At 39.0% G+C, this 12652-nt stretch overlaps 1 protein-coding gene across 7 annotated transcripts in view; it reads right to left on the bottom strand.

The window, feature by feature from the left end:
* Nucleotides 1-12652, bottom strand: part of LOC105465590 (laminin subunit alpha 2) — a 628094-nt gene that overhangs the window by 271149 nt on the left and 344293 nt on the right. For all 7 annotated transcript variants that reach the window (XM_071096438.1, XM_071096439.1, XM_071096441.1 and 4 more), the window contains exon 13: nt 734-835. In XM_071096438.1, coding sequence (XP_070952539.1) covers nt 734-835 — 102 coding nt within the window. The remainder of the gene's footprint in view (nt 1-733; nt 836-12652) is intronic.

Genomic DNA, 12652 nt, shown 5'->3' with positions numbered 1-12652 from the left:
TTATTTTGTCATAGATTCACATGCATGAAAGTTTCAAGACAGAAGAACAACAGAGCCTGGTGCTAAATTAACATCTACCCATTTGGAATCATGAACATGCATGCATGTGTGTGCCTCTGAATATGTATCAGTGTCGAGGGAAGGGGATACATTATTGGAAAGAATGGATATGATAAGAAAGGGTGGCAGAGAGCCTCTAAGGAAACTTCAGGCTTCGAGCATTTTGAAATTGCCTATGGCCCTTCAAATCTTGAAAGCAGTTTCTCCTGTACCTTTCTTACCTAAAACAGGATTTTGAAGTCGAGATTAAACTATCGCTAAATAAACAAGTTTCCTGTTTCATTTTATTTTATCTAATGTAATCAAAGAAGTAGACAATAAAATCTACCTGGAAGCAAGCGAAAATGAGAAAAACACAACTATGTAAATTAGCGTGTACCTAAACACTTTCATAATATTTATATTTTGGAAACATGATACTTACGTTTGAAATTTCATTTCAAGTCTGGTCTAGAGTTCTCCTTTATCATTCAAACCCAACAAATATACTCAATCTTCTAGATATGTCTCAGAGTGAAACATAAGAGTGGCATTAAAAACTCCTAAGGTATATATTTTTAGTAGTCACGTAAGTCAATGTCAAACGAGGCAGGTAAAAAATACAGTACTGGTAACCTCAAGTAACATAAGGAAGTAACATGGGTGAACATCAATGATGGTCTCAGTACTCTACCTCTAAGATAATCATAAACTGGAGAACATGTTCTGTATCTTCTTCCTCTTCTTCCAGGTCATATGATATGGTAAATGTCAACTGTCCTCCTACTGCTGGGAGCTACAAGACAGAAGATGCATAATCATTACAGGATAGGAGATGGGCTATTAAATCATATTTTACTTATTGTTGTATAAGAATTTTATTGTTCTAGAGGGCAGTATTTGCAAGAAGCAGAAATCACTGGAGTATGGAGTGGGAACGATAGGCATTTATTTAGGAGTAATCTTTTACAAACCTTACTCATCAACTGCAAGCGTGACATAAACATAAATTTATGTATTATTTTCCCCAGTATTGCAGGCTTGCTGAAATAGGTTAAGGTCCATGAAGCCAAACACCAGACTCTCCTGTCATCTTCTTAGTCTATAGTTTGAGCTTTACAAATCCCAAACAGAGAATGATCTTTGTCAAAATTGGGAGATTTCTACCCATCCCTGAGGGTCACTAACTTTCTGTGAGTCTGGATTCTTTCAACAAAGACATCCCTCCATTTGACAGGTACTTTACATAACCCATACACTAAGCTGAGAAATGTTATTGGTCAAAGAAAAACAAAAGGTTAGCAGCAAGTTTTATTTTATATTAAAATTCAATCAAAACAGCCAAAGAAGGTATACTTTCCTCTGTGTAATTTAATAGGCTTAGTTTGAATAAATATTATCCTCTTTTCATTAAGTGAACTTCTTTCTTTCTAACATACATGCCAAGCACCATGTATATACACTTGAGGTTTACATTTTTTGACATTGACAGTCACCTTGTAGAAATTAAGAAAAAAATGGGAAAGCAAGATCATTTATAGGACAGGAATCAAAATTGAAGTTGTGAGTGACAGATTCAATGCAAATACTGCAATCCTTTTTTTAAAATTCCACTCCAGTACTGTAAATAGAGACATTCATAAAACAAAGCTGATGATCTGTATTCTGCTGCTTGCTCTGTGCTGACATGTGGAGACCTGGCTTCGCAGGGTTGGCTCTCTATGGCCTTTCATGGCCGACCCTGACCAGAAAGCAATTCCGGGCTGGGAGTGCACTGGATGGAGGAGGAGGAACCCTGATTCCTCTTAGTGTTCCACAGAGAATGGCACATAGCTCGCTATGGCTGATTAAACAGGATTTTATATTACAGTCCTGCAACATCGTCTAATAGCTCATTACGTGGGGCTCTATAAGGAACTTAAATTCAGAAAACTCTGATTCCCCTAATCCACTGAGAAATGGCCTTATTCTAATGTCTTTTCACATTTAAAATAATAAACATCTGCCTGGACTAGAGCACTTGGCATTATTGTGAATAATGAGGGGTGAACCTATGTGGAAGATTTTAGGTTCTATTAAGATAAACATTCAAAATTTCACATAGCATGCTTCTTTAGATCAGCTACACATTTTCTCAATAAGAGGATTCTAGAAAGGCAGGAGAAAAAAAAAGTTTTACATTGTATATATTTCAAAAAAAGGAATGGATTATTTAGAATTTTCTAAATTAATAAATATATTTGAAAATAGATTTTGGAAGAATATTGGGATATAGGCCTATAATGTTCCAAAACTTTTGAGCTTCCGAATCTATTTTGATCATTTAAAATTTGAAGTACATGCTATTTTTCTTGAATATGGCTTCTCTAAAAAGGAAAGAAAAATAACAACTTAATATATGAAATCACCATATATGCTCAAATAAAATACATTTTGAATTAAGGATAATTTTCCATTTTGTCAATAAAAAGAGTCAAATTGTGTGTAATTTGAATGTCAAAACTGTTAGGACTACAGATGAAGTAGAAAAAGATCACCTATGATATCTGATTTGCTAATGTGTTTTTCATATCTATTTATAATAAAGTCACATATAATGTAAACTTGCAGCAGTCCTCAACCTTTTTGGCATCAGGGACAGGTTTCGTGGAAGACAATTTTCCCACAGACGCAGAGGAGGGGTTTTGGGATAAAACTGTTCCACATCGGATCATCAGGCATTAGATTCTCATAAGGAGCATGAAATCTAGATCCCTTGCATGTGCAGTTCACAATGAGGCACATGCTCCTATGAGAATCTAATGCCTGATGATCGGACAGGGGTGGAGCTCAGGCAGTAATGCTCACTTGCCTGATGCTCACCTCCTGCTGTGCGGCCCAATTCTTAACAGGCCATGGACCTGTATAGCCCCGGGGGGTTGGGGATTCCTGACATAAAGTAAAATACTAAGAGAGAGAAATTAGAGGTGGAGAAAGGGGGAAAGATGAACAAATAAATATGCAGAAAAATAGCGGTGCCTTACATATGTCAGAGATAATATAAAACACGAACTAAGGAATAGAAATAATTTACCTTATTCTGCTGAGGGCTAATAAAAATAGCAACAACAGTAAAACATTGTTTTAGCTCATATTCCATAAAATGATTTTTTTTCTAAACTCTCTTGTGTGTCTCTGATACTCATGTTTGTCATTATTACAACATATTTTGAATCGCCTGGAAATTGTCATGGGTGAAGCTGTTCCAGTTAAGTTGTGTGAAATACAGACCATTTTAAAAATGTTCAGGATACTGTTACTAGATGTTCTTTCCCAAGCCACGAGTACTCATTTACAATATTAGAATCAATATCTTTTTCAGTCACCCTAAAGGTATGTGTTTATGATCACATTTATATAACCAGTTAGTCAAGTACTCACTTAAGTAATTCTTTCTTTCTTTACTTTTTGAGATAGAGTCTTACTCTGCCAACAAGGCTGGAGTAGAGTGGCACAATCTCAGCTCACTGCAACCTCCTCCTCCCAGGCTTAAGTAGTTCTCATGCCTCAACCTCCCCCGTATCTGGGACTACAGGTATGTGCCACCACGCCTGGCTAATTTTTTGTATTTTTTGTGGAGATGGGATTTTGCCATGTTGGCCAGGATGGTCTCAAAATCCTAACCCAAGCAATCTACTCACCTCCGTCTCCCAAAGTGCTGGGATTATAGGTGTGAGCTACCACGCTCAGGCACTTAAGTAATTCTTAAAAGGATTGCTTAAGATATCACTCTGCAATTTAGAGGTTGTACCCCTAGGAATATTAACTTATTATTTTTAAAATTCATTTCTTTCTATTTTTTCTTCAACTCCACAATCTTCCCATAAGCTGTAAAATCAAGCTTTTCCTGGTGTTGTCTCCAGCTAATGTGTCTTCCCCAAAGAGTACATACCATTGTATAAGAGACAAGACAATACTTTTTTTTTCTGAAGGATGCTTTTATTCAGAGAAAAAGCTTCAAGAATATTCCGAGTATATATCATACTTTCCTCTTGCTTTAGATGAAGAATTCTCTACCTCTTCTCCATCTGTCCACTCCTCCATGTTCCAGGTGCCACCTTTGTCTGGTGCCTCCTTGCCCTCGCTTCTGCACTGTCTTAGAAACCCTTCAGTATCCTAACATTTACTCTCTCCTTCAAATCCCATGTGCACAGGGTTGCCAATGTCTATTGTCTCCTCCAGCTCTTACCTATGGTTATTTATTAGTTTCACTATCAAACTTAGAGATATGGCGCATCACATTCAGTTTCTGTCTTCCCATACATCCATGTTTTCTAATTTTTATCTTCTGTATCCTGTTGACTGCCTTTGGTACTCCATTAGAAGTGAATCTTGAAAGGTCATTTATAAATTCTGTGTAGCAACCACTAATGGCCCTTTGGTTGAGTTTCATTCTTAATCATTATGATTAAGAGTCAAGATTCTTATGATTCTTGACTCCCTTGTCTTTCATTACATTGAATTTTCCTGGTACTCCTTCCCCTGCCCTGGTCATACCTCTGTCTCACTTATAGACAGTTTTTTTTTCTTATTCTCCACTCAGTGATTGATAGCTCTAAGACCTTTCTCACTCTTTTTTGATTATCATTTCTTACGGATTCCATTCTCATAGATTAACTACTATGTTTATATCCGGTCCACCAATCTATATCTTCTGGCCTGTCCTGTGTTTCTCTGTTAATTTTCTCTTGCCTGTATAAAAAAGTACCAGAGATGAAGTGACTTAAACAACAGAAACTTATTATCTCACAGTACTAGAAGCTAGAAGTCCAAGATCAAGGTGTCAACAGAGTTGGTTTCTTTTGAGACCTCCCACCTTAGCTCATGGATGGCTGCCTTCTCTCTGTTTCTTCACAGGGACTTCCCTCTGAGTGTATCTGTGCTCTAATTGTGTCTTGCTATAAGAACACCAGTCATATTGGATCAGGGTCCACCCTAATGACATCATTTTAACTTAATTACCTCTTAAAAGATCCTATCTCTGAACAGAGTCATATTCGGAGGTACTGAAGATTAACACTTCAACATATGACTTTTGAGGGAATGCAATGTAGCCCTTAACAGTATTTTACTGAATTACTTTCCAATAATGTCTTAAACACTCAACATACCCTAAGTTAATCTCATTATCTAGATCTTTCTGGGAGATAAACTTGATCATTTTCTCAACCTCCATGATTGGGTCAAGCCAAATGCTTTATTTTTCTATTTTAAATTAGAAAACTCATAAGTGCATCAGATTTTTTAACTTTATTATTTATATCAGATTAGTCCTTCAATCTATTCTCTTGAAATATTTCTAGTCTAATTTTCCATTCCCAATGCCATATCACACCAAGTAGGTCCTCATCAAGAATCTGAATTCATCTCTCTGACTTCAGTCTTTTTTATGGGGAAAGTTTAATCAGCTATTACACATGTTGTTGCACTTCCCTAATGAAGATTCTCCAGTGGCTCTGGGATCCCTAATGTCATTCAAGTTTCTGTGTAGTTTCAATGCCTCTAGGATCTATCTACTCCCATGTTCACAAACTGTGTGTAGAGGTGCCCCAGGGTGCTGCAGTGAACTCATAAAGGCACAGTGGAATATTCTAAACATTTGAAGGAAACACAGCGATACTAAATATCTGTTGGGCACTGCAACAACTAACTCAAGGTGGTTCACAAATTGAAACCTTAGAACATGCTATATTCCATTTAAGGATGTTCTCAACATTTTCAGCCATGTTTTTGCTTACTTGTACTTTAGGCCATCTTATATCTTATTAAAAAACTGTAATTAAAAGCAAGAACTGCACAAAAGTCAATGTGGAAAAGGAAATAAGGATAGCATTACCCAATCTGATACTCAAGTTTGAGAAGGCATATACTGCCCCAAAGGTACCACATCCCATAAGTAAGTAATTCTGGTTATTTATGAAAAAAATTATTATTTTCAGTCCATTTTCTTTCTAAACAATTGCTAGGTTGTTAGAACATGAATATTTATTAAGTTGTTTGCCACTAACTACTTAAGAAATAGAACGGTGGCTTATTTCTGTTGGCCAAGGAGGCACTATGAAAAAATCATGAATACACTATGAACATTCTGAACTGAGAATGTTTGGGTATGTCTGATCTAGCCTCTTTTTATATTTGTCCATTCTGTTATTTAGATTTTTTTTAAATTTATTTTTATTATTATTTTTTTAATTTATTTATTATTATTATACTTTAAGTTGTAGGGTACATGTGCATAACGTGCAGGTTTGTTACATATGTATACTTGTGCCATGTTGGTGTGCTTCACCCATCAACTCGTCATTTACATCAGGTATAACTCCCAATGCAATCCCTCTCCCCTCCCCCCTCCCCATGATAGGCCCCGGTGTGTGATGTTCCCCTTCCTGAGTCCAAATGATCTCATTGTTCAGTTCCCACCTATGAGTGAGAACATGCGGTGTTTGGTTTTCTGTTCTTGTGATAGTTTGCTAAGAATGATGGTTTCCAGCTGCATCCATGTCCCTACAAAGGACACAAACTCATCTTTTTGATGGCTGCATAGTATTCCATGGTGTATATGTGCCACATTTTCTTAATCCAATCTGTCACTGATGGACATTTGGGTTGATTCCAAGTCTTTGCTATTGTGAATAGTGCTGCAATAAACATACGTGTGCATGTGTCTTTATAGCAGCATAATTTATAATCCTTTGGGTATATACCCAGTAATGGCATGGCTGGGTCATATGGTACATCTAGTTCTAGATCCTTGAGGAATCGCCATACTGTTTTCCATAATGGTTGAACTAGTTTACAATCCCACCAACAGTGTAAAAGTGTTCCTATTTCTCCACATCCTCTCCAGCACCTGTTGTTTCCTGACTTTTTAATGATCGCCATTCTAACTGGTGTGAGATGGTACCTCATTGTGGTTTCGATTTGCATTTCTCTGATGGCCAGTGATGATGAGCATTTTTTCATGTGTCTGTTGGCTGTATGAATGTCTTCTTTTGAGAAATGTCTGTTCATATCCTTTGCCCACTTTTTGATGGGGTTGTTTGTTTTTTACTTGTAAATTTGTTTGAGTTCTTTGTAGGTTCTGGATATTAGCCCTTTGTCAGATGAGTAGATTGCAAAAATTTTCTCCCATTCTGTAGGTTGCCTGTTCACTCTGATGGTCGTTTCTTTTGCTGTGCAGAAGCTCTTTAATTTAATGAGATCCCATTTGTCAATTTTGGCTTTTGCTGCCGTTGCTTTTGGTGTTTTAGACATGAAGTCTTTGCCCATGCCTATGTCCTGAATGGTACTACCTAGGTTTTCCTCTAGGATTTTTATGGTATTAGGTCTAACATTTAAGTCTCTAATCCATCTTGAATTAATTTTCGTATAAGGAGTAAGGAAAGGATCCAGTTTCAGCTTTCTACTTATGGCTAGCCAATTTTCCCAGCACCATTTATGAAATAGGGAATCCTTTCCCCATTTCTTGTTTCTCTCAGGTTTGTCAAAGATCAGATGGCTGTAGATGTGTGGTATTATTTCTGAGGACTCTGTTCTGTTCCATTGGTCTATATCTCTGTTTTGGTACCAGTACCATGCTGTTTTGGTTACTGTAGCCTTGTAGTATAGTTTGAAGTCAGGTAGCGTGATGCCTCCAGCTTTGTTCTTTTGACTTAGGATTGTCTTGGAGATGCGGGCTCTTTTTTGGTTCCATATGAACTTTAAAGCAGTTTTTTCCAATTCTGTGAAGAAAGTCATTGGTAGCTTGATGGGGATGGCATTGAATCTATAAATTAACTTGGGCAGTATGGCCATTTTCACGATATTGATTCTTCCTATCCATGAGCATGGTATGTTCTTCCATTTGTTTGTGTCCTCTTTTATTTCACTGAGCAGTGGTTTGTAGTTCTCCTTGAAGAGGTCCTTTACATCCCTTGTAAGTTGGATTCCTAGGTATTTTATTCTCTTTGAAGCAATTGTGAATGGAAGTTCATTCCTGATTTGGCTCTCTGTTTGTCTGTTACTGATGTATAAGAATGCTTGTGATTTTTGCACATTAATTTTGTATCCTGAGACTTTGCTGAAGTTGCTTATCAGCTTAAGGAGATTTTGGGCTGAGACAATGGGGTTTTCTAAATATACAATCATGTCATCAGCAAACAGGGACAGTTTGACTTCTTCTTTTCCTAACTGAATACCCTTGATTTCTTTCTCTTGCCTAATTGCCCTAGCCAGAACTTCCAGCACTATGTTGAATAGGAGTGGTGAGAGAGGGCATCCTTGTCTTGTGCCAGTTTTCAAAGGGAATTTTTCCCGTTTTTGCCCATTCAGTATGATATTGGATTGGCTGTGGGTTTGTCATAAATAGCTCTTATTATTTTGAGGTACGTTCCATCAATACCGAATTTATTGAGCATTTTTAGCATGAAGGGCTGTTGAATTTTGTCAAAAGCCTTTTGTGCATCTATTGAGATAATCATGTGGTTCTTGTCTTTGGTTCTGTTTATATGCTGGATTATGTTTATTGATTTGCGAATGCTGAACCAGCCTTGCATCCCAGGGATGAAGCCCACTTGATCATGGTGGATAAGCTTTTTGATGTGTTGCTGAATCCGGTTTGCCAGTGTTTTATTGAGGATTTTTGCATCGATGTTCATCAGGGATATTGGTCTAAAATTCTCTTTTTTTGTGTCTCTGCCAGGCTTTGGTATCAGGATGATGTTGGCCTCATAAAATGAGTTAGGGAGGATTCCCTCTTTTTCTATTGATTGGAATAGTTTCAGAAGGAATGGTACCAACTCCTCCTTGTACCTCTGGTAGAATTCAGCTGTGAATCCATCTGGTCCTGGACTTTTTTTGGTTGGTAGGCTGTTAATTATTGCCTCAATTTCAGAGCCTGCTATTGGTCTATTCAGGGATTCAACTTCTTCCTGGTTTAGTCTTGGAAGAGTGTAAGTGTCCAGGAAATTATCCATTCCTTCTTGATTTTCCAGTTTATTTGCGTAGAGGTGTTTATAGTATTCTCTGATGGTAGTTTGTATTTCTGTGGGGTCGGTGGTGATATCCCCTTTATCATTTTTAATTGCGTCGATTTGATTCTTCTCTCTTTTCTTCTTTATTAGTCTTGCTAGTGGTCTGTCAATTTTGTTGATCTTTTCAAAAAACCAACTCCTGGATTCATTGATTTTTTGGAGAGTTTTTTGTGTCTCTATCTCCTTCAGTTCTGCTCTGATCTTAGTTATTTCTTGCCTTCTGCTAGCTTTTGAATGTGTTTGCTCTAGCTTCTCTAGTTCTTTTAATTGCGATGTTAGAGTGTCAATTTTAGACCTTTCCTGCTTTCTCTTGTGGGCATTTAGTGCTATAAATTTCCCTCTACACACTGCTTTAAATGTGTCCCAGAGATTCTGGTATGTTGTATCTTTGTTCTCATTGGTTTCAAAGAACATCTTTATTTCTGCCTTCATTTCGTTATGTACCCAGTAGTCATTCAGGAGCAGGTTGTTCAGTTTCCATGTAGTTGAGCGGTTTTGATTGAGTTTCTTAGTCCTGAGTTCTAGTTTGATTGCACTGTGGTCTGAGAGACAGTTTGTTATAATTTCTGTTCTTGTATATTTGCTGAGGAGTGCTTTACTTCCAATTACGTGGTCAATTTTGGAGTAAGTACGATGTGGTGCTGAGAAGAATGTATATTCTGTTGATTTGGGGTGGAGAGTTCTATAGATGTCTATTAGGTCTGCTTGCTGCAGAGATGAGTTCAATTCCTGGATATCCTTGTTAACTTTCTGTCTCGTTGATCTGTCTAATGTTGATAGTGGAGTGTTGAAGTCTCCCATTATTATTGTATGGGAGTCTAAGTCTCTTTGTAAGTCTCTAAGGACTTGCTTGATGAATCTGGGTGCTCCTGTATTGGGTGCATATATATTTAGGATAGTTAGCTCTTCCTGTTGAATTGATCCCTTTACCATTATGTAATGGCCTTCTTTGTCTCTTTTGATCTTTGATGGTTTAAAGTCTGTTTTATCAGAGACTAGTATTGCAACCCCCGCTTTTTTTTGTTCTCCATTTGCTTGGTAAATCTTCCTCCATCCCTTTATTTTGAGCCTATGTATGTCTCTGCGTGTGAGATGGGTCTCCTGAATACAGCAGACTGATGGGTCTTGACTCTTTATCCAGTTTGCCAGTCTGTGTCTTTTAATTGGAGCATTTAGTCCATTTACATTTAAGGTTAAGATTGTTATGTGTGAACTTGATCCTGCCATTATGATATTAACTGGTTATTTTGCTCGTTAGTTGATGCAGTTTCTTCCTAGCCTCGATGGTCTTTACATTTTGGCATGTTTTTGCAATGGCTGGTACCGGTTGTTCCTTTCCATGTTTAGTGCTTCCTTCAGGGTCTCTTGTAAGGCAGGCCTAGTGGTGACAAAATCTCTAAGCATTTGCTTATCTGTAAAGGATTTTATTTCTCCTTCACTTATGAAACTTAGTTTGGCTGGATATGAAATTCTGGGTTTAAAATTCTTTTCTTTAAGAATGTTGAATATTGGCCCCCACTCTCTTCTGGCTTGGAGAGTTTCTGCCAAGAGATCTGCTGTTAGTCTGATGGGCTTCCCTTTGTGGGTAACCCGACCTTTCTCTCTGGCTGCCCTTAAGATTTTTTCCTTCATTTCAACTTTGGTGAATCTGGCAATTATGTGTCTTGGAGTTGCTCTTCTCGAGGAGTATCTTTGTGGCGTTCTCTGTATTTCCTGGATTTGAATGTTGGCCTGCCCTACTAGGTTGGGGAAGTTCTCCTGGATGATATCCTGAAGAGTGTTTTCCAACTTGGTTCCATTTTCCCCCTCACTTTCAGGCACCCCAATCAGACGTAGATTTGGTCTTTTTACATAATCCCATACTTCTTGCAGGCTTTGTTCATTTCTTTTTCTTCTTTTTTCTTTTGGTTTCTCTTCTCGCTTCATTTCATTCATTTGATCCTCAATCGCAGATACTCTTTCTTCCAGTTGATCGAGTCGGTTACTGAAGCTTGTGCATTTGTCACGTATTTCTCGTGTCATGGTTTTCATCTCTTTCATTTCGTTTATGATCTTCTCTGCATTAATTACTCTAGCCATCAATTCTTCCACTTTTTTTTCAAGATTTTTAGTTTCTTTGCGCTGGGTACGTAATTCCTCCTTTAGCTCTGAGAAATTTGATGGACTGAAGCCTTCTTCTCTCATCTCGTCAAAGTCATTCTCCATCCAGCTTTGATCCGTTGCTGGCGATGAGCTGCGCTCCTTTGCCGGGGGAGATGCGCTCTTATTTTTTGAATTTCCAGCTTTTCTGCCCTGCTTTTTCCCCATCTTTGTGTTTTTATCTGCCTCTGGTCTTTGATGATGGTGATGTACTGATGGGGTTTTGGTGTAGGTTTCCTTCCTGTTTGATAGTTTTCCTTCTAACAGTCAGGACCCTCAGCTGTAGGTCTGTTGGAGATTGCTTGAGGTCCACTCCAGACCCTGTTTGCCTGGGTATCAGCAGCAGAGGCTGCAGAAGATAGAATATTTCTGAACAGCGAGTGTACCTGTCTGATTCTTGCTTTGGAAGCTTCCTCTCAGGGGTGTACTCCACCGTGTGAGGTGTGGGGTGTCAGACTGCCCCTAGTGGGGGATGTCTCCCAGTTAGGCTACTCAGGGGTCAGGGACCCACTTAAGCAGGGAGTTTGTCCCTTCTCAGATCTCAACCTCCGTGTTGGGAGATCCACTGCTCTCTTAAATGCTGTCAGACAGAGTCGTTTGCGTCTGCTGAGGTTTTGGCTGTGTTTGTTATTGTTTACTGTGCCCTGTCCTCAGAGTTGGAGTCTACAGAGACAGGCAGGTTTCCTTGAGCTGCTGTGAGCTCCACCCAGTTCGAGCTTCCCAGCAGCTTTGTTTACCTACTTAAGCCTCAGCAATGGCGGGCGCCCCTCCCCCAGCCTGGCTGCTGCCTTGCCGGTAGATCACAGACTGCTGTGCTAACAATGAGGGAGGCTCCGTGGGTGTGGGACCCTCCCGGCCAGGTGTGGGATATGATCTCCTGGTGTGCCTGTTGGCTTAAAGCGCAGTATTGGGGTGGGAGTTACCCGATTTTCCAGGTGTTGTGTGTCTCAGTTCCCCTGGCTAGGAAAAGGGATTCCCTTCCCCCTTGCGCTTCCCAGGTGAGGCAATGCCTCGCCCTGCTTCAGCTCTCGCTGGTCGGGCTGCAGCAGCTGACCAGCACCGATCGTCCGGCACTCCCCAGTGAGATGAACCCAGTACCTCAGTTGAAAATGCAGAAATCACTGGTCTTCTGTGTCGCTTGCGCTGGGAGTTGGAGACTGGAGCTGTTCCTATTCGGCCATCTTGCTCCGCCCCCCTGACTTAGATTTTTAAAAACAAATTTTCCTGTCAGAATTCTCATTCTTATAGCTCTCTGATCATTCAAATGCTTTTCTTTGTTTGCTTAGCTGATGTTTCACTAGTAAGAAGACTAAGGAAAAGAAGGTTTTTAGTTATATTTTCAGTCTGATGAGGAGTCAGTGGCAACCACAGTAAATAAGGGAGCTAAAAGATTCCAAACAGGAGAACTCTGTATAAAAAAATTC

Source organism: Macaca nemestrina, chromosome 5 (assembly GCF_043159975.1).
Source record: "Macaca nemestrina isolate mMacNem1 chromosome 5, mMacNem.hap1, whole genome shotgun sequence".
Taxonomy (NCBI): Eukaryota; Metazoa; Chordata; class Mammalia; order Primates; family Cercopithecidae; genus Macaca; species Macaca nemestrina.
This window is presented reverse-complemented; position numbering and strand designations above follow the sequence as displayed.